We start from the raw sequence: 20367 nt of genomic DNA on the forward strand, positions 1-20367 counted from the left end.
GCCACTTCTGTGAAAGATCAATATTAGCTCCCGCCTGAGGCCATAACAATCTCAAACTTTGTAAAACTGATTTTGTGCTGTGATAGGGAAAAAAAAAAGTCTAGTTAGAGCTAGAAATCTTGTTGGCTTCAAAGGCAAAATTATAGGCAAAGCTTTGGTTTTCATGCAGGATATATTAGTTTTTCATTGTAGAGAAATGAACCTTCATAATTAAAATATTTTAATGCAAAAGATATTAAATGTATGAAGGTATGAAAAGTAAAGAGTATCAATTTAATTCAGTAACACTAGAACACATTTGAGAATAAAACAAATACAAATTCATGATGAATAGGCCTATATAATTGTAATATATATTCTCACAAGAATCAGGGATATCTAAAACCATAAAAAAAAAAAAAAAAACATTTTCATTACTTAAAATAAATGTTAACTGGAAAAAAAATATATTTAAAAAATGTTAAAACTTTATTTATTTGTAATGTGAACTGTTTTAAAATCTGAATGTCAGTTATTAATGATAATAAAGAGAATCCTATGACAGCACTCATACCCTTGCTTTTTTGTAAATAACATCCTGTCGTTTTTTATTGCCAGTCTTTACAACAAAAAACATGCATGAATAACGCAAACGCAAATGTACAGCTCATACCCTTGAAGTGTAACTTTGAAGGAGTGTAGAATACACGCCACGAACCGTCGTATTTCCTTCCCCGATACCTCACAAGGACGCCATATTCAGTAGCCAATCATCAGACAGTTGTGGCGTCTTTTATCCAATGATCTATTAATACAGCCGGAATGGGTTGGCCAAGACGTCCGTTACGTAGTCTGTCATCCTACCGGTGCCTCTCAGCCGTATAACTGGACTGCATTGCTAAACGTGAGTATAGCACGAGGCCTGCAAATAGTTACATAAAATGTATTCATACACTTACTATTAATTAGTCCGTCATTTATTGATAGAAACGACTGTCCAGCTAATATAGAATACAGCTTCTTTCGTGCGTCTCATTTAGAAATGTGCCAGTCTTTCTTTGTTTTTTCACACGTTAGCTAGTTAGCTAGCATTAACCTTAGCTTACCTGCTATATAGCCAATGAGGCGTGAATGAAGCTTCACATGCTAGTGCACTACTTTTCTCTAGTGAGCCAGATTCTAGTCGTTGCTGTGCACACAAAATTGGTGTTCATAACTAGGTACTCGCTGCTGAACTACTCGTCAGTTGCCTAAACCTAGGGAGAGATCAAGGTTTTCATTTGGTTTTGACAGTTGGCAATTGTTAGAAGCAAAAATATGTTGGTTACTGATAGTCTTTTTGATTGTAGGAACGTGACCTTTTGCCCTATGATTGTTGTCAGTGGAAGTAGATCATCCTGAAGTTAATGATAGTGTTATGACATTTAATGTTATTTCAATGTTATCATACTGTTGTCTTGTCCTTCAGCATGGGCAGTGTGTTGGCTGCCAGCTCTCCAAACCCACCCCCGGCTTCAGGGGGTGGCAGTGCCCCAGGAGGTGCAGGTTTAGTGACGGTACCACCAGGTTTCACTATGCCCCCAGTGTCTGCAGTCCCACCCTCCTCAGGCACACAAGGGCAGCCCGGGACGGACACAGAAGGCTCTCTCCCCAACCCCGGCACGTTTGAAGAGTGTCATCGCAAATGCAAAGGTTTGTTTAAGGCTAATTGTCTTGCATTCCTCCTGTGGTTCCATAATATATGTTCTGTTTACTTACAGTCTTTTCGTCTGCTTCTCAGAGGTCTTCCCTGTGCAGATGGAGGGGGTACGCTTGGTTGTCAACAAAGGCTTGAGTAATCACTTCCAGGTCAGTCACCACTTTATAAATGGGATTCACAAGCTCTTGAATAATTCATTTTTTTCTTCTTAGAATTGAAATATCAAAGGACAACAATATATACACTAATGGCCAAAAGTTTGGAATAATTAGGAATTTTTAATGTTTTTGAAAGAAGTCTCTTATGCTCACCAAGGCTGCATTTATTTGATCAAAATTATTTTGAAATATTAAAACAATTCAAATGAACCATTTTCTTTTTTATATATATATATATATATCAGTGTCACATGAGCCTTTTTGCTGCTTGAAATTGTTGAGGAAATTGTGATACCCTACCATTCTAAAGTGTGGAGTAAGATAGATTTAAAATAAAAGAGAGAGAGAAAAAATGTTTTCAACATTAAGTATAATAAGATCCATTAATAATAAATGAGCAGCCATTTCTAAAGGATCATGTGTCACTGAAGACTGGAGTAATGGCTGAAAATCCAGCTTTACCATCACAGGGATAAATTATGTTTTAAAATATATTATAATATTTATAAAATATTTATATGAAATATTTTTAAATTTCATAATATATATATATATATTTTTTTACTGTATTTATCAAATAAATGCAGGCTTTGAGAGCATAAGCGACTCCTTTTTAAAAAAAATCATTTCATACTTTTTACTGTAGTGTATAACATCTTGATTTGCTTCCTCAGGTTAGTCACACAATTACTCTAAGCACCTTGGGGGACTCGGGGTACAGATTCGGAGCCACATATGTGGGCAGCAAGCAAACAGGACCTGCAGAGGTGAGCACCTTAGTTACTTTTTAACTGACAGGCTGACAAAAATTTGACTTGATTTTCTGTCAACTTGCTGCACCATTATTGTTTCAGAATGAAAAGGTGAGTATGATGTGATGTTCACACCTCTCTTTTTTGCATTCTGCCCCCCTCAGTCTTTTCCGGTCATGGTAGGTGACATGGACAACACAGGCAGTCTAAATGCACAGATCATCCATCAGCTGACCAACCATGTTCGCTCTAAAGTGGCCATTCAGGTATGTACAGCTTTGCAATCGTGTTCGCTGGTTACAATCAGAGTTATAAGGAAATAGAACAAATTATGGCCCAGTACACCTTACACATGGCATTGTTTTTAATGTGATTAAGACTTGCTGTGAGAAAAATCATTCCTATGATTTGGTGAGAAGAATTGTATTCCTAGATGGCTAAATTATTTTTAAATTACTGCACTGATTTTTTTTTTTTTTTTTTTTTTCTTTTACTTGTTAAATGATGCTCAGTGCTGCATAGTGTACTGTTATTAATTGCCTTACTAAATCATGGGTTACAGACGCAGCAACAGAAGTTTGTAAACTGGCAATGTGATGCAGAATACCGTGGCAATGACTTCACAGCTGCTGTTACCCTTGGCAACCCAGATGTTCTTGTTGGATCTGGTAACCAGTTTGCATTTGCTATTGACCATGATTGTCTAGCTTCAAAAATTACTATACAAGATTTTTTTTTTTTTTTTTTTACACTATATTCCTATTACACACTACTGTTAAAAATTTGGGTCTGTGAGATTTTTTTTTTGTGCACTAACTTGGATGGTTTAAATGCAGAGGACAAATTCCAAGTATGGGTTACCATACTTGGCCTTCATGTCACTTCAGTGTCACATGATCCTTAAGAAATCATTCTAATATGCTGATTTGGTGCTCAAGAAACATTTCTTATTATCAATGTTGAAAGCAGTTGTGCTGCTTAATATTTTTGTGGAAACCAGATACATTTTACTGTCACTTTTGATCAATTTAATGCATCCTTGCTGAATTACTGAAGTATTAATTTCTTTCTAAAAAAAAAAAAAACCTCTTACTGACCCTAAACTTTTGAATGTTAGTGTAAGTCTTCAGAAGTCATATGATTGTTTTTTGGTGAGGAACACACAGAAATGTAAACTATTTACTGATAATCTCCCTTATGTAAGAGCTCACATTCACATTCATGTTTCATCTGATAGGTATCATTGTGGCACACTACCTCCAGTCCTTGTCTCCCTCTTTGGTATTGGGGGGTGAGCTGGTCTATCACAGGAGACCAGGAGAGGAGGGCACTGTCACATCATTAGTGGGCAGGTACACAGGTAATCATTTCCAGATCATTCTTTATCACATTTTATTCAACGTCTGGCAAAAATCATAATTTTATAAAATGTACTGATTTGACATGCTACCTTTTTATCCTCAGGTAGTAACTATGTTGCCACGTTGACTGTTGGAGGAGCTGGTGCACATGCATCATACTACCACAAAGCTAATGACCAGGTACTTCATATATGGATGTAGACCAATTAAATGACAGATCTGTTACTCAAGATAAGACCCTTGGTCTGTTAAACTCACTCCTTTGAATCTTAAAACCTCCTACAGCTCCAGGTTGGGGTGGAATTTGAGGCTAGCACACGGATGCAGGACACAAGCATGTCGTTTGGTTATCAGTTGGATGTACCCAAAGCAAATCTGCTGTTTAAAGGTATTGGAAGGCTTTTCTTGAACTGTTAGCATTCGAAAGTTGAGTTGAGATTGATTGTCCTGATATATATATATATATAATATATATATAAAAATACACACTGGACCTAAAACTTTTTGCCACACCTGCCAATGGCCGGTGAAATTTACTGGCCATAAATATTTTTTACCAGCCGGGAGCCTGTTTTTGCAAAAACAGGCAGTTATGACACCAAAATTTTAGATACCAGTGAAAAGTCACAATTTTCAGGTATAGAAATTTAATAAAGTAATCAAAAGTAAAATAACACTGCATAGTCTTAACTGTATAAATTAAACGTAGATTAATCCTTATTAAAGTTACAAAAGTTATTCAGTCAGGAGCAGTGAGTGATTTTTCTGTCATTTGTTTGATTAAAATTAAAGTGTTAGTTCACCCAAAAATGAAATTTCTGTCATTAATTACTCACATTCATGTCGTTCCACACCTGTAAGAACTTCGTTCATCTTCAGAACACAAATTAAGATATTTTTGATGAAATCCCCCATATACAGCAATTTAACCACCACTTTCCAAAAAGGTGCTAAAGACAGCGTTCAAATAGTCAACGTGACTGCAGTGGTTCAACCTTAATTTTATGAAGCGACGAAAATACTTTTCAACAATATCTTCTGTGTCAATCTCCTACGCTCCTACACTGTCCAGCGCTTCCAGGTTCTACGTCAGAACGCCGACTCATTATTGGCCGGCTCCTGCGTCAGCATCACACACATACATCGTGCTGCTCACATGAACAGCGTCGGCCAATACTGAGCCGGCGTTCAGACGTAGAACCTGTAAGCACTGGACATAAACAACATAGGAGAATGGCACAAATGAGAAGATATTGTTGAAAAAACTTATTTTTGTTTTGGCGCACAAAGTATTCTCATCGCTTCATAAAGTTAAGATTGAACCACTGCAGTCACATGGACTATTTTAACGATGTCTTTAGTACCTTTTAAAAAATTGCTGTCTATGGGGAATTAAAAAAAAAAACCTCGAATTTCATCAAAAATATCTTCATTTGTGTTCCGAAGATGAACGAAGGTCTTACGGGTGTGGAACAACATGAAGGTGAGTAATTAATGACAATTTCCATTTTTGTCCCTTTAAGGACAGCTTGCAGCAGGTTTATTATGTGTTTTTGTTCCTCAACTGTTTAACATAAGACAACTGGCAATGTTTATGAGACTCGCCAATACAGTCGATAAGCACTTCTCCTTACAAGTATGGGAAGAAGGTTGGCATATGTTGCATTCTCAAATGCACGTTAAAGGGTTAGTTCACCCAAAAATGAAAATAATGTCATTAATTACTCACCCTCATGCCGTTCCACCTGTAAGACCTTCGTTAATCTTCGAAACGCAAATTAAGATATTTTTGTTCAAATCCGATGGCTCAGTGAGGCCTGCATAGCCAGCAATGACATTTCCTCTCTCAAGATCCATTAATGTACTAAAAACATATTTAAATCAGTTCATGGGAGTACAGTGGTTCAATATTAATATTATAAAGCAACGTGAATATTTTTGGTGCGCCAAAAAAAATAAAATAACGACTTATATGGTGATGCCCGATTTCAAAACACTGCTTCAGGAAGCTTCGGAGCGTTATGAATCAGCATGTCAAATCAGCGCGTCGAATCAGCAGTTCGGAGCGCCAAAGTTACGTGATTTCAGCATCACATGACATGCGATCCGAATCATGATTCGATACGCTGATTCATAACGCTCCGAAGCTTCCAGAAGCAGTGTTTAGAAATCGGCCATCACTATATAAGTCGTTATTTTGTTTTTTTGGCGCACCAAAAATATTCTCGTCTTACGGGTGTGGAACGCCATGAGGGTGAGTAATTAATGACAGAATTTTCATTTTTGGGTAAACTAACCCTTTAAAGTGCCTCAAACTCAGAGCCAATGGAGTTTGTGTGGAGCAGCATTTACTGTGAACCAATTAATTCTGAGATGCTGCAAATGCCAGCGATTCATGAGCTGATCACATGTAAGAACACAGTGCCGCTCTTCACTCTGAAAAACACATTGCATATATTTGACTAAATCACAGCTTTTGTGATATGATAATCTCACTAAGCTATATCGTGATTTTGGTTTTATTTCTGTGAATTGTGCAGCCCTACCTAAATGCATGTCCCAGTTTTCTTCTGCTGCTAAGCTTACCTCTCCTCTTCAACCTTGTTCTTCAGGTTCTTTAGACAGCAATTGGGTGGTGGGAGCGACGCTGGAAAAGAAGCTGCTTCCCCTTCCTCTATCATTAGCTCTAGGCGCCTTCCTTAACCACCGCAAGAACAAGTTTCAGTGTGGCTTTGGTGTCACTATCGGATAGAACAACCATGGCGATTTCAGAATCTCGACAGATACAACCCTCCACCACGCTTGGACTGGTGCAAAGAGACATGGGGACATGGACCAACACTGAAACGGACTCAGAGACTCCCAGTATTAGTGCGTTGAACCTTCACAAGGATGGACCAGGACAAAGAGCTTGCGGGACAGTCCAAAAGAGCTCTCATCAATCTAAATGTTCAGTTATCTGATACACAGACAGTCACATAAGGTTTGTTTTTAAATGCACATCATGTGGAAGAAGAATGTCCGATGCATGTAACATTAAAGATGTTTTGGAAGAAAGTACGTATCTGTATTCAAAATATGATTCAGTCAAATACAGTCCGTTAATGTGGAGATGCCTTTGCTCTGTTTTTTTGCCTTTGTTGAGACAAAATAATTTTTTTGGCTTTTACACAAGACGGTTTTCTCAAGGGCAAAAGACTTCCATTTTTTGATCTATAAACATAAACCACTTGTTTTGGTCTATATAAATGTGGTCAGATGGTTTAAGTGTGCTCATTTTTTACTTAATGTTCTTGGAAGAATTAAAATTTAATCTTCAATGATATACTCCATGAAATGCTGTTTGTGATGTCAAAATTATGAAAATTCAATGCATGGGAAGCTCTGGGTTGTTTAAGTCAATGCCTGTGTCCCTTTTGCCTGGTTTCACAGACAAGGCTTAAGCCTAGTCCCAGACTAAAACAAATGTTTGAGCTCTCTTAACTAAAAGCAACTTGCACTGACAGATCTTAAAATATGTCAGTGGCTTTGTCTCAAGATTCACACCAGTATTTGTTTTTTTAAGGCACATTTATAAAAGCTACTTAAATGTACTAATTTAACTATGGCCTACTCCTGGCTTAATCTAAGCCTTGTCTGTGAAACTGGAAAAATAACTAGTGATGAAAGACCGTCTGAGACTTTTGACCATGAGATACTTTTCCTGTATTTGTCCGTTAGGGTCTTAGGGCCAAATTCGGATGCTGGTTTCATATTGACCGGGCGTAACCAATCAGACTGTCCTTTTTATGTCTTGAAATGCATCACTGAATTTTCCACTTGGAAGAATTTCCAAAGTTTGTATTATTTTAATTAGCTGTTGTACACAATTAAAGGTTTTTGGGGCAGTCAAAGAGTTGGAGCAGATACTATAATAAACCTGTAAAATTTAAGCTGGTTTTAATGCCCACTGGAGTTTTTCATGTCTCATGCTGATTTCATGTCTTTGTGACATGGTGGAGTAATATAAAACAGGCTTTTGGCCTGATTCTAATGGATTATTTTACAGTGCAATTGTTGAATAAACATCTGGTTGTGAAATGAGTTTTGAAAGGAACCAGGTTTTTATTGTCATTTACAGAGATGAAAAGAGTCTTACTCTCATTGACTAAGGATAAATTGTGTAGGTAATTTGAGGTTTGACAGTGAGACAATATGAGAAGGAACATATTTCTTGTTTAAAAAAAGCGCATTGGTAAGCATAGTGCATTTATATTTGTATTACAAAACAAGAACTGCAAATGTGTTATATATTAACTATAACAAACCAAATTTTACAACAAAAGCCTCCAGTTCTAGATTTCAACGTTCAGGCAAACCACGTTCCCATTTCAGACAGAATAACTAGCACATCTGCGGGACTGATTTAGACAAATTAAGTTTTTCCGCTCTGTCTCTTGTGGTTCTGGATCATTCTCTTCATAACCAGATCCAATTCGAGGTCCGACTGCTGAACATCTCTGTTGTCACATCCAACCTTTGGACAGCTGTGAAAAAGAGAAAAATAGTTGTTTTAAATTGTAATAATATTTTACAGAATTAATATTTTCACTTTACTTTTGCTTAAATAAATGCAGGCTTGATGAGCATAAGGCTTTTTTTTTAGTTTACATTGACACTGGCTGGTGGCAGGACATGAAAATGAATTACAGATAAATGTATACTTATTTGGGACAAGGTAAAGACAGAACTGAGCAGTGGCTACATACCGAAAATTCTTCTTATTTTTGTGCTTGGCCTTAATCATTTCAAGTACAGCCGCTTGGTCATAGTAATGATTGCATTTCTTGTTTTTTACTGGATTGACCATCTCAACCTGTCAGAACAAGATACGGTAAAATTAAAAACAAACACAACCACCACAAATGTGAACTTTTAACTCAAGAGCTATAACATCTTGTGCAGTTGATCATGTAAAATTATGTTCACCTGTGTGAGAGGACAGATGAAGTTTGTCTGGCTCTGTGTTACAGCAATGTCCTCATCGAGTTCCTCCTCTTCGTTCTCAGCATCAGTTTGACCTAATTCATACACATATATGCACAAATATACATTGAAGAATGGCATCACTTATGACGTGGCTTTTGTGAATGCTGTGCTACAAAAAGTGTTGTCACACCTTGCATGGCATATTTCCTGACACTGTCTTTGAAGGCAACCACCTTGCTGTGCCTTTGCAGGTCTGCATCTGAAACTCCAGCCATTAACTCACTGAAACGGTCCTTTACAGAGTTTCTCAGATGAACCATGGCCTCTGGAGGTTCATTTCTGACCTACAGAACATATGGGAGAAACCCAGGGTGGCTCAGTGGGTGACTTGACAAAGACTTTGTGTCAAAATGAAGCACTGGCAATAGTCAGTAAGACAAACCTGAGCAGTTTTCTCATCAACAGACTCCACAAAACAATTGATTTCTCTGTCCAGTCTGGAACACTCCAGAATCATCTCCTCCAGTTTCTTCAGAGCTGGACTGTTGTCCATACCTGAAATTAGATTAAAGTAAAGTACATTTTGAAAAGTATGTCTGAAAAAAAAATGATAATATTTGGGACAATGATAAATATATGCATCATATTAAGAAATATATAACAGGCAAAAAGAGATTAATCGGGCTTACTCTTGTGGGTATTAGGCTATATATATTAAATCAGGGATTTACACTACCATTCAACAGTTTTTTATTTTTCTGAAAGAAGTCTCTTATGCTCACCAAGGCTGTATTTATTTGATAAAAATATAGTAAAAACAGCAATTCTGTGAAATATTATTACAATTTAAAATATACGTTCTATTTGAATATACTTTAAAATGTAATTAATTCCTGTGAAAGCAAAGCTTTTCAGATTTTCAGCATCATTACTCCAGTCTTCAGTGTCACATGATCCTTCAGAAATCATACTATTATGCTAATTTGGTGCTCAAGAAACATTTCTTATTACAAAACATCGTTTAAAACAGTTCTGCTACTTAATATTTTTGTGAAAACCATGTGAATTTTTTTTTTCAGGATTCTTAGATAAATATCAAGTTCAAAAGAATGGCATTTATTAGAACATTCTAACATTATACATATCTTTACTGCAATTTTGATCTATTTAATGTATCCTTGCTGAATAAAATGAATTATATATATATAGTTCAGTTAATATAGTTGTTGATGTAAAAATACGGTTTAATTGACTGGCTGCTCACCTTGTGCTTCGACTATTCCCAGTGCAACGTCTGATATCATGTCCATACAAGCTCCAATATCTGCTTGACATGACTTCAGAGTGGACAAGGTGGACTGTACTGAGCTTAGAGACATCTCTACAGGGCACAGGACTGCTCGAAAAGAAATAATCACAAATTCAATCCCACAAATTCACGTGCAACTTTATAATTTACGTTCACCTACTTTGACAAAAGCGAACAGCAAGGAACATTTAAATCGATAGTGCACTTAATTTCTTTCACCCAACCTCTCGTTGTTTAAACCTGTATGACTTTATTTCTTAAATGGAACATCAAAAAGATGATGGACAGAACGACAGCTTTAGTCACCATTCAATTTTATTACATGAAAAAAGATATGTAATTGATTGGTGACTAAGGCTGACGGTCTCAAACATCCTGCCGAACATTTTTCGTTAAACCTCAGGGAAAAATAAAGTCACACCGGTTTGTCACAGCATGAGTAAATGATGGCATTATTTTTATTCTTTCGTGAACTCTTTAACGAAACTTATTAGCAACTTATTGATCTAAGTGGCAAGCTATAACATTTTTGAAACATTCAAATTACTTATCTGCGATATTTTTACAAACATAATAAAAAAAAACTCAATACGAAACCTTCGCTTTACCAAAAGTAGCGCCACCAAGTAGTCGTTTCCGGTTTCAAAACGCCTTGAATGACACGTCAATATAAAAGACTTCTAACCATTTCATAATCATTCATAACTAGTCTTAAAATACTTACTACGTTACACATAATTGTGGCAAAGTCTGTAAAAAAAATCGCTGACAAAATGCTACATTTTCAAATATTAGCATTTTTTCAAATTCGAATAAACCGCATATTTCTTTGCTTGAGTGACTGTTAATTTGACAGTCAAATTTAACGGAAAGTCGCAACAAGGACGCTGTACGCGGCCACGTCATGTAAACTAAACGGGGAAGGAGTTGCGTACACCAGGGTAACCAAAATAGAAGAAGACTGAAACAGCATTTCTGCGTTGTGATCTCAAATTCGTTTGTTGCACCTGCTCGTTTTCCAAACCTGCATCGGCGGGGAATCGACAGAGCATCTTCAGCGTCTTTAATCTTATGGCAAGATGTCAGATATCGGGGACTGGTTTAAAAACATCCCTTTCATCACCCGTTACTGGTTTGCTGGCTCAATTGCTGTTCCGCTAATAGGAAAGCTGGGATTAATCAGTCCTATGTATCTTGTGCTATGGCCGGAGTCATTCTTTCATAAATTCCAGGTAAGTTTAGATTAAATTAAACAGTACAGAGACTTTAGACAACCGCAGCGATGACAAGGCCTTGTAGGCCTCATCTGAAGTAACGTTATACAGATGCCCACACATGGGCTAAGTACAGGAGAACTGTAGTAAACTGTTACTGATGATTATGATTGACAGTTTGTTGATCAGTCTATAATGCTGACTGTAAAGTCTGGTTGTGCAAACACAACTCATGATTGCCTGAATTATATGTTTTTGTGTTATAATATTTAGTTGTACTTTAGGAAGCTTGAATGTTGTCGAAACGAATACGAATAGTTAATTCATGCGATGTTGAATGATTATGCAGAAATTGAATGATAAGAGATGACAAAACCGTAACACATGGGTTACATGTGCATCGGTAAGATCCCAACATATTTAATCCCACTCTCTATCTGTCAGTTACCATTAGAATTGTTAAACTGGAGCTATATTATAGTGTTGAAAGGCAGAAAACGCCGTTTGATTTAAAAGTTGCGCACCCACAGAAAACAAAAAACCGTAACATTAAACGCGTCCCAACCTGGTCTGTGCTCAACCAATGACAGTTGAGTACGCGTCTGGAGACTACTTCCGGGACAAGAAGACTGCCGAATTATAATTTTGTTCTCTTTGACAAGTACTTCTTCTTACTGTGATGCCAAATATTTTAACCTTATTTACTATATCTAATTAGAAAATATTTGAGTTTTGCGACATAGAATATAATATAAATAATGGTGTTATATTTTCCACATTGTGGAGGTCGGCTTTTCTAATGCCTGATTCTGACAGTATGCCGAAACTGTAAGATATTAAGCTTGTAAATATGTAAAAATATATATAATTAGTCATGGTGACTCAATCATCAGAAATATAATATTTATACTTTTAGTTTCCACCAGGTGGCGCAAAGCTATTTGTTTATGGGCTAAAAGTGTAAAACAACGTGATGAATGTTTGTAAGACTGGGTCTGTGGAAAAGTTTAGAGTAAAATGGTGTTAAAAAATAGGATGAAACTAAATAAATATAATATTGATTAAAAAATAGTTTAATGAAAGAACTATTTAATTAAAATAAACAAATACTACATTTAACAGTGCAGTACTATAGTGAGTAGGGAAAAAAACATTACATTTTTTTTTTTAAATAATATTTTACACATTTATAATCTAAATTTTCCCAGTATAAGTTGGAACTTTATACATGAAAATGTATAGGGGTCAATGACGTGACGATATTTTTTTTGTGTGTCCATATGGTTTAGTTAAATTTAAAAGGGTTACAAATTCAAAATAAATTTGCAAATTACTTGCATACATTCTCTTTTTTGAAGACAGAGTCAAAAATTTCTGGTTTTAATTCATTTTGAGAGAATATTTGGGGGATGATTGCAAAAACATCAATGTGGTGTAACTTCGTACCAAATAATTGATCTTGTTTAAAAAAGGTGAAATTCTCAATAAATAAATTCTCAATAATAATTGTCAGTAAATAAAAGTAAATGGAACACCATTGTTCTGGATATTATAATTAATTTGGGGAATCATGTGAGTCGAGTCAAATTCCTGAAGTGTTAAGGCGGTGTAACCACCTTTCAAGGAGCCATTTTGTTCAGATTGTGCAAGAAGACCATGTGACATGAGTATTAACTTTTTAAAATATTCCCTCCAAGGTCATGTGCTTACATAGGTGTCCATGATATCAAATTTGATTTTAAATTGAAATGTCAAATGGTGTAACCAGTTACACCATTTGACTCCTATTACAAGCCTTTCTGTTATAGGGGCCAATTTAGTCAAATATCTCTAGTTTATGATGCTGATTAAAGATGTAATATAAACTAACCTACTATTTGGAACTATTTTCAAGTGTGTTGGTTTTTTTTTTTTTTTTTTGAGAATTTCACCTTTTTTAAACAAGATCAATTATTTGGTGTGAAGTTTTTACGGTTACACCACATTGACATTTTCGCAATCATCCTCCAAATATTCTCTCAAAATGAATTAAAACAGACTTGGTCCTCAAAAAAGACAACATATACAAGTAATTTGCTAATTTATTTTGAAATTTTAACCCTTTTAAATTTAATTAAACCATATGGACACAAAAAATCTGTGAAATCTAAAAGATTGAAAATCCCCATTTTAAAAGCAGTCATGCAAACTGTGTCGCAGGATAATGCACTATTCCTTAAGAAGAAAAGCCCCCTTAAGGTTATTTTATAATGTGGAATATCTGGAAACCCACATCACACTATCTAGTAATTTTTGTGGCATTTAGCGTACATCACATGTCACAGTGAGTTTTTACTGACAGTTATTGGCTAATGTAAATGGCATCAATATTGCTTTTCATCTGTTTCCCATGACATCTTTTTGTGAGTGATTCACCTGAAATTCAGGCACAGAGTAATTTGACCTCTGCTAATGACTAATAAACTTCTTATTCATTTTTGTAGCTGCAATTTTAGTTGTAATTTATTTAGGTACTTAGACATTGAGCTCCTATTCATATAGTGTTTATGTGATTTATACAGTCCTTGTGTATGAACATGCTGCTATGTAGGATACAATTCCTGTCTGCTTACTACTGGCTAACAAATCATGACCATCCTGTTAGTACAGGTTTCTTCTGGATTATAGGGCAGATATATAAGCTTTAAAGAGTATATATCGCCAAGCCAAGGGCAACACAAATCTTTTTGTCACAGTAAACCGGTGATCACATTGGCACATTTGTCTTGTGAAGGAACCATTTAGCTGTTGAGAAGCGGCCAAATCAACCTCTCCCCGTCCTCTCGCGGCATACCAATCCTGCTGTGCTTTTTAACCCACTTTTCTCTGTGCTGCAGTGCACAGAGGTCACCTCTCCACACAAGTGAGCTGGCGTGATTTATGCTGCAGTGCGCGAGGGGGCCGTTGGACTGCCTGGCTACTGCAGAGCCGCTTCAGACGCCAACATCAAAGCATTGCTGTTCAGCGGATTCACAGTCCCCCAGACCGAAAAACCCTGCTAGCTCAGAGTTTCTGTGAGCCGGAGGGAGGAGAGAAAGCACTAGAAGTGAGGGAGGGATACAGGGAAAGGGAGGAGGATGAGACAGCCGGAGACTATAGAGAGGGATAACGTGTGCATGTTGAGAGAAAATTAAACACCGGAGAGTTTTAAAAAATTTGTGCAGGGATGTGTGTTTGTTGTTTACTGACCCAGTTTTTCTCGCCTGGGAATTACAGAACAGATCTTGATAACAGACCAGATGAGTGTCTGTTCCTCTCAGAGCGAGATGTCTGGTGTAATAGCTACAGTCGTGCTCAGGCACATGGATAATGAATCGAATCTGCTGTGCAAGCATGGTAGCCACTCTGTTTTACCATAACTTTCAGGCAATGCTGGTGACTGCATACAAATTGTGCCTGCTGAATATTCTCACTGCCTGTTGGTTTTCTATACTTCTACTTCAGTTTAAGTGTCTTACGTCTAGCTATTTTTTAAAGGAGATGGTCAATGACTACTTTGATACATCTGTTTTAATAGGCCAGAATCAATGGGCATCTCCACTGGTGATCTGCGTCAAATCACTAATCATTTTTCTGTGCTCTCTCAACAGATATGGAGACCATTATCTGCAACATTGTATTTCCCAGTTGGCCCAGGGACAGGTTTTCTCTACTTGGTTAATTTGTATTTCCTCTACCAGTACTCCACGAGGCTTGAAACAGGTAGCTTGTGTGTCCTTAAATCTTTTTTAATAAGAATAACATCTGACTGGACTGAAACGTGCACATAGTATTTTTTGTCTAAGTTCCGCTGGTCGATTCGGCAGCCATCTTAACCACAGTTATGTCGTCTGCAGCTTTAAATGCTCATGCTTTTTAAAGTTGGATGGATTCTGATTGGCAGTAAATGTTTTCTGGAAAAAATGTTCTGGAAGTGATTCCAAAAAAATAGTTCCTCTGTGTCGTTATCGTAACAGCTGTGGTGTGGTGTGGACTTCCTATTCTCATAGAATTAGTACGATTATTGAAACCTTATAGTTAAAATTATAGTTATCACCCTTTAAAAATTGTTCTAAATGTAAAAAAAAAAAGTCCACAACTATAATGTCACAGGGGAAAAAATATTGTTGGAATTGCTTTCAGAATGATTTTTTTTCGATCTGATGAACAATAAAAACACTGACTGCCAAACTTCCCCTGCCAATCAGAATTCAACTGACTGTAAAGAACTAAAGTAGCAGATATGACCGCAGCACACGCTTATAATAACTAGATGTTATAATCAATTGATTTGGATGCTAATATAGTTATCATTCTTGGTGTAAACAGCTTTTTTATACTAACAGCGTCACACAAAAGTTTTCACTTACTGATGTTGTTGAAAAATTTCTTTATTCATAGTCATGATTAATTACATGAATGAAGGGGGATTACCAGAATAAAGGAAGAACATTTTAGCTGTTCATGGTATTTCAAAATGGCGCCCCCTTTGTGGCGACTCATTCCACGTAAAATAAAATGGCTTTTATTAGGCTTCTGAAATGACTGGAGTCTTCATCTTCAATTCATTTTAAATACAGTTTTCAGTAATATTATTCTTTATATGTAAAACTTTTTTTTTTTTAATCAGGAAAAAAAAGTGAGTGCACCTTTAATGAGAGTAAATGAAATGTTGAGAAGTGACATTCCATACTAATCATCATCTCTTCTCCCTTTCACAGGAGCTTTTGATGGAAGACCAGCAGACTACTTGTTCATGCTTCTTTTCAACTGGATTTGCATTGTTGTATCCTTTCTGCTCTGTGCACACTATACTGTAATATTTTAAAAGATTAAATGTGTCATTCAGTGCAGCACAAATATTATTCAATGTCATAAAATGATTTGCATCAGTGTAGCACATACTCACATTAACTGTAAATGAGTTCAGTCAGTGAATGTGGCATGCTGAATTCAGCATTTTAATATATTGCGTTAAATGATTTGATATTCTTTTAGGATGTTTTTTATGCTATACAACACAGCAAGGAGGCATGTGCATTTCCCTTTAACATTTATAATTCAGATAACGGGTTTAATGATGGACATGCAGGTTAGTATGCCTTTTTTTTTTTTTTCTTTTTTTTTTTTACCAGTTTAAAGTTTTGATACCTTTGAATTTAAACTGTATTATTTGTTTTTTATTTATTTATTTTTTTTGCTGGGTTGTCGGTTAAAAGTTGATATGAATCACAGATGCTAACACTCTAGACTTGCTGTTACATCAGGGAAATTTCATGCTAGTAGTTAAAATAAAAATTAAAAGCAATCTTATTTGATATTGAGTGTAATATTATCTTTTTTAAATAATATTTTTAGTATGTACTACCATTTAAAAGTTTGGGGTTGGTAAGATTTGAAATTTCTTATGCTCACCAAGGCTGCCTTTATTTGATCAGAAATACAGTAATATTGTGAAATACTGTTACAATTTAAAATATCTGTTTGTTTGTTTTTATTTCAAGTATTATAAAATGTAATTTATCCCTGTGATGTCAAAGCTGAATTTTCAGCATTATTGCTGATTTGCTTCTTAAGAAACATGTATTATTGTTATCAATATTGAAAAGAGTCATATATATATATATAAACTTAGTGACCCCAAATTTTGAACGATAGTGTATTCTCTTAATATGTAAACATTTTTCTTAAAGTGTATGGGGCAATATTAACACCCTTAACAACTTGTACTAAACTTCGGTTATGGTACTATGGCCATATGTTTCTTATACCAAAAGAAGATTTGGAGTAGATTTGGAGTAGCCAGTTATGGAAGAAAATGCAAATAAATACCCCCTGCCTCCCTTACATAATCTTTTAATCATTAAATTGCCTAAAAAACATTTTATAATGTTTAAATGATCATTAAATGAATACATTTAAAAATATTTTTGCCTTTCTAAAAACCTGCTACTTTATCGAATGACAAGCATTCGTGATCTATCACCATTCTTCCACACTCCTGGAATTCCCATGGAGTTAATTAAGCTTTTTAATGTAACATATTAATTGTTTAGGGGACCGTTGCATTACACTTAAAAGCGTTTTTTATCAATGTTGTGTGAGAGAAATTCTATTACGTTGTATTAATTTTTAATTTCCTCATTCATTTGATCATGAATATCGGGTTCCTTGTATTTTGCAGCTCCTGATGATCCCTTTGATCATGTCTGTTCTGTATGTCTGGGCTCAGCTAAATCGTGACACGGTTGTATCTTTCTGGTTCGGCACCAGATTCAAGGTATTCAATACATTACTATAGTATGTTTTATATGAAGTACTGATGTGTGTTTTGATGCTCCACACTAAAACCTGTTAATTTTCGCACTCACACAGGCTTGTTATCTTCCTTGGGTAATTCTGGGATTCAACTATATCATTGGTGGCTCGTAAGAATCTTTTTCCCCCACACACATTCATGTTTAAATATCAGTCATTTGATGTAGATGTTGCATAACAATGAGTCATCACAGTCGCATAATAATTATCCTAACAATAACCCTTTTTTTCCCTTCAGTGTTGTCAATGAGCTGATTGGGAACTTGGTTGGCCACCTCTACTTCTTTCTGATGTTCAAATACCCTATGGACCTGGGTGGCAGGTCCTTCTTGTCCACCCCGCAGTTCCTGTGAGTTTATTGGCTGCACAGCTGGCCTCAATTATGAGTCGAGCAATACTGGTATAAATAAAGTGTCTGTTTATAAAATATTTAACTTATGAATCCATAGGTGAATAAAAGTGATAAGGGTTGAAAAGCCTTAAAATGATCTTATGATGCTTTTTTTCCCTCAGATACCAGATGTTCCCAAATCGACGAGGAGGGGTGTCTGGATTCGGCGTTCCTCCAAGCAGGAGACCTGTACCCCAAGAGCAGGCGGGAGGCGGCGGTGGTGGGCGCCATAACTGGGGTCAAGGCTTTCGGCTGGGGGACGACTGAAGCCTATGACTCTTGCGTCAATGGATAAATACAGAAACTTCTAACATCAATGCTGCAGAATATGGATTTTATATGTTTTGGGGTTCATTTGTGTTGCTTTTCTTCTGACCCACAAGGAAAAGTGACGGGGGCTCTTTCCCAGCGTTACGTTTTCCTCTTACTCTCAATGTCATATCACACTGTTATTGAGTTTCACAGTGTGTACAGAAACTCTGAAAAAATATGTGCTGTAGCAGAGTTGGTGTAAATGTAGGAAATTCAGGGGACTTTGATTGTGTTTCCCATAATATGACCACATCATTCAACGTAGACAGGCTTCATGTTACTTGCTCAGTCAAATGTAGCTGATTAATTTCTCTATGAACTGTTCAGTGTCAGTTGTCTGTAGCATGGTTGTTTAGGAATGGTCATGGACTTTAAATCTAAATTTTTTTTTTTTTTTTTTTTAAATCAACTCATTTGTCTAAATTTATTACGTTTTTTTAAGCATTGCTTATGCTTTACATTTGTGAATTAACTGAATTACCAATCAGAATCAGAACATGCAGATGAAAGTGCTGTGCATATTTCAGTCTGTTTGTTTTTATACATTTAGATGCCAGCCTTGTAGTTTATCAGTCCATTTATAGTAAAACTGCCATGCATTTTTCACACATTACTGTTGTTCCAAACTAAGTTATTCTGTGATACATACACACACACAGTCTGAACATTTTCAGAAATTGAATGTTTTAATGATTCGCAAACATTATCCAGAGACTAGAAAGAAAACAGTTTTATAATTATTTACACACTGAAAGTTATATTTATGGGCTTTCAGTGGTTATCATATTTGATTTAGTATGCACTAAATGACACATTGATTTAATATTATGCCCCTCAACACATTGTTTTGATAAAGGTGCTTTACAAAATCCCAATACCTTTGTGTTAAAATTATACATGGTGATTTTGCCAAAAATCCTTGTCAAATAAAATTTACTACTGTTCTAAACTACAAGCTTTACTAAAATGTTCAGTTTACATTTCTAATGCTTCATTATTGCCATTTCATTGAGTTCTTTTTCAGTTACTGATGCTACAAATAAACAGCAACTGTGCTCACTAATTTGAGTACATTGATTTCACAGTGTCTTGAGGGACACACTCAGGATACAGGCGCCTTAAAGTTGCATTTAAATTTTGCAGCACCCTGAATGGCGACTTGCTGTAAGAAAATTAGCAGCTGTTTGAATTTTTACTCTGGCAAAGCTGCTGTTGTGTAAACAATGAAACTCAGAACAGGCATTCAATCATTTGTGTTTTATTGAATTACAGCAGACTGGTTCTTATAAAGAGCAAGCAGGATTCTTGGTAGCAGTACAGTATTCCTGATACATGTCTGAACATGACACTAAAGCAGCAGCAGGAAAAAGAAATACACTTAAGCGAGCTGAAAGCAGTTCACAGCTGAGTAGTGGAAAAATGGAACTATGCCTTGGATACCAGGAAAAGCCAACATGATAAGTATAATTTTGCAGTTACTGTAATATTGCCAAAAATTAGCCTATGACTACAAATAAACATGTGCTGTGCATCACTGTATTGTATTGATTTCCGTTTTGATTATGTCCACCATGTGGCTCTGTCCCCTTGGCGATAAGGTACAATATGAGAGTGCAGGCAATGTGTTTATGGTCCAAAGAAAAGTCCATAATTTCACCTCGTTTTTTGGAATGAGATGGTTTTTATTGAAGCACCGCTTGTGTGTGTGTGTCCACTTGAAATATTAAGTGCCATCATGGACCACACTGTGTTTTATAACAGCTTCACCAGCAGGTGGGTTGGTTGTGTCCTCACAAAAATGATTGAACATTCCATTATAAGGGTCAAGGGAAATGTCTTGGGACTCCTATTATAAATGTAACAAAAGTCTCATCTCCAAAAAATTTTA

General features: G+C 36.0%; 3 protein-coding genes across 7 annotated transcripts; 2 read left to right on the plus strand and 1 right to left on the minus strand.

Moving 5' to 3' along the window:
- The first annotated feature begins 729 nt into the window (after positions 1-729).
- tomm40 (translocase of outer mitochondrial membrane 40 homolog (yeast)) lies at positions 730-8032 on the plus strand. Of its 3 annotated transcripts, none has more exons than XM_051865789.1 (10): positions 730-883; positions 1448-1671; positions 1760-1827; positions 2511-2603; positions 2753-2854; positions 3151-3256; positions 3826-3948; positions 4053-4129; positions 4235-4337; positions 6562-8032. In XM_051865789.1, the coding sequence occupies exons 2-10, from the start codon at positions 1449-1451 to the stop codon at positions 6699-6701; spliced, it is 1035 nt and encodes a 344-aa protein (XP_051721749.1). In that variant the 5' UTR covers positions 730-883; position 1448; the 3' UTR covers positions 6702-8032. The 3 variants fall into 3 exon arrangements, with proteins under 3 accessions (XP_051721749.1, XP_051721748.1, XP_051721750.1); XM_051865788.1 differs by lacking the exon at positions 730-883 and adding an exon at positions 968-1199; XM_051865790.1 differs by lacking the exon at positions 730-883 and adding an exon at positions 1233-1251.
- On the minus strand, positions 8030-11093 carry nsmce2 (NSE2 (MMS21) homolog, SMC5-SMC6 complex SUMO ligase). 3 transcript variants are annotated; one of them, XM_051865796.1, is made up of 7 exons: positions 10951-11093; positions 10182-10313; positions 9360-9472; positions 9108-9261; positions 8918-9009; positions 8698-8804; positions 8030-8475 (listed from the first exon to the last, which is right to left on the minus strand). In XM_051865796.1, exons 2-7 carry the CDS (start codon positions 10294-10296, stop codon positions 8364-8366), a joined length of 693 nt encoding a protein of 230 aa, XP_051721756.1. In that variant the 5' UTR covers positions 10297-10313; positions 10951-11093; the 3' UTR covers positions 8030-8363. The 3 variants fall into 3 exon arrangements, with proteins under 3 accessions (XP_051721756.1, XP_051721754.1, XP_051721755.1); XM_051865794.1 differs by having other exon boundaries at positions 10824-10997; XM_051865795.1 differs by having other exon boundaries at positions 10835-10972.
- A 16-nt stretch (positions 11094-11109) lies between these two features.
- derl1 (derlin 1) lies at positions 11110-19434 on the plus strand. The gene is made up of 8 exons (XM_051865793.1): positions 11110-11458; positions 15070-15181; positions 16180-16244; positions 16524-16550; positions 17643-17738; positions 17834-17886; positions 18015-18125; positions 18290-19434. The coding sequence occupies exons 1-8, from the start codon at positions 11306-11308 to the stop codon at positions 18432-18434; spliced, it is 762 nt and encodes a 253-aa protein (XP_051721753.1). The 5' UTR covers positions 11110-11305; the 3' UTR covers positions 18435-19434.
- Positions 19435-20367: the final 933 nt, after the last annotated feature.

Source organism: Ctenopharyngodon idella, chromosome 16 (genome assembly GCF_019924925.1).
Source record: "Ctenopharyngodon idella isolate HZGC_01 chromosome 16, HZGC01, whole genome shotgun sequence".
NCBI classification, from domain to species: Eukaryota; Metazoa; Chordata; class Actinopteri; order Cypriniformes; family Xenocyprididae; genus Ctenopharyngodon; species Ctenopharyngodon idella.

Excerpts from the sequence above, each read along its gene's own strand:
- tomm40 (XM_051865788.1), top strand. The coding sequence starts at position 1,111 with ATGAAGCTTCACATGCTAGTGCACTACTTTTCTCTAGTGAGCCAGATT. Across the intron at positions 2,604-2,752 it reads AGCAAACAGGACCTGCAGAG|TCTTTTCCGGTCATGGTAGG; the intron begins GTGAGCACCTTA and ends TGCCCCCCTCAG. Across the intron at positions 3,949-4,052 it reads ATTAGTGGGCAGGTACACAG|GTAGTAACTATGTTGCCACG; the intron begins GTAATCATTTCC and ends TTTTATCCTCAG.
- nsmce2 (XM_051865796.1), bottom strand. The coding sequence starts at position 10,296 with ATGTCTCTAAGCTCAGTACAGTCCACCTTGTCCACTCTGAAGTCATGT. Across the intron at positions 9,010-9,107 it reads CAGGAAATATGCCATGCAAG|GTCAAACTGATGCTGAGAAC; the intron begins GTGTGACAACAC and ends TGTATGAATTAG. Across the intron at positions 8,805-8,917 it reads TCATCTGTCCTCTCACACAG|GTTGAGATGGTCAATCCAGT; the intron begins GTGAACATAATT and ends TTGTTCTGACAG.
- derl1 (XM_051865793.1), top strand. The coding sequence starts at position 11,306 with ATGTCAGATATCGGGGACTGGTTTAAAAACATCCCTTTCATCACCCGT. Across the intron at positions 16,245-16,523 it reads TCAACTGGATTTGCATTGTT|ATAACGGGTTTAATGATGGA; the intron begins GTATCCTTTCTG and ends TTTATAATTCAG. Across the intron at positions 16,551-17,642 it reads GTTTAATGATGGACATGCAG|CTCCTGATGATCCCTTTGAT; the intron begins GTTAGTATGCCT and ends TGTATTTTGCAG.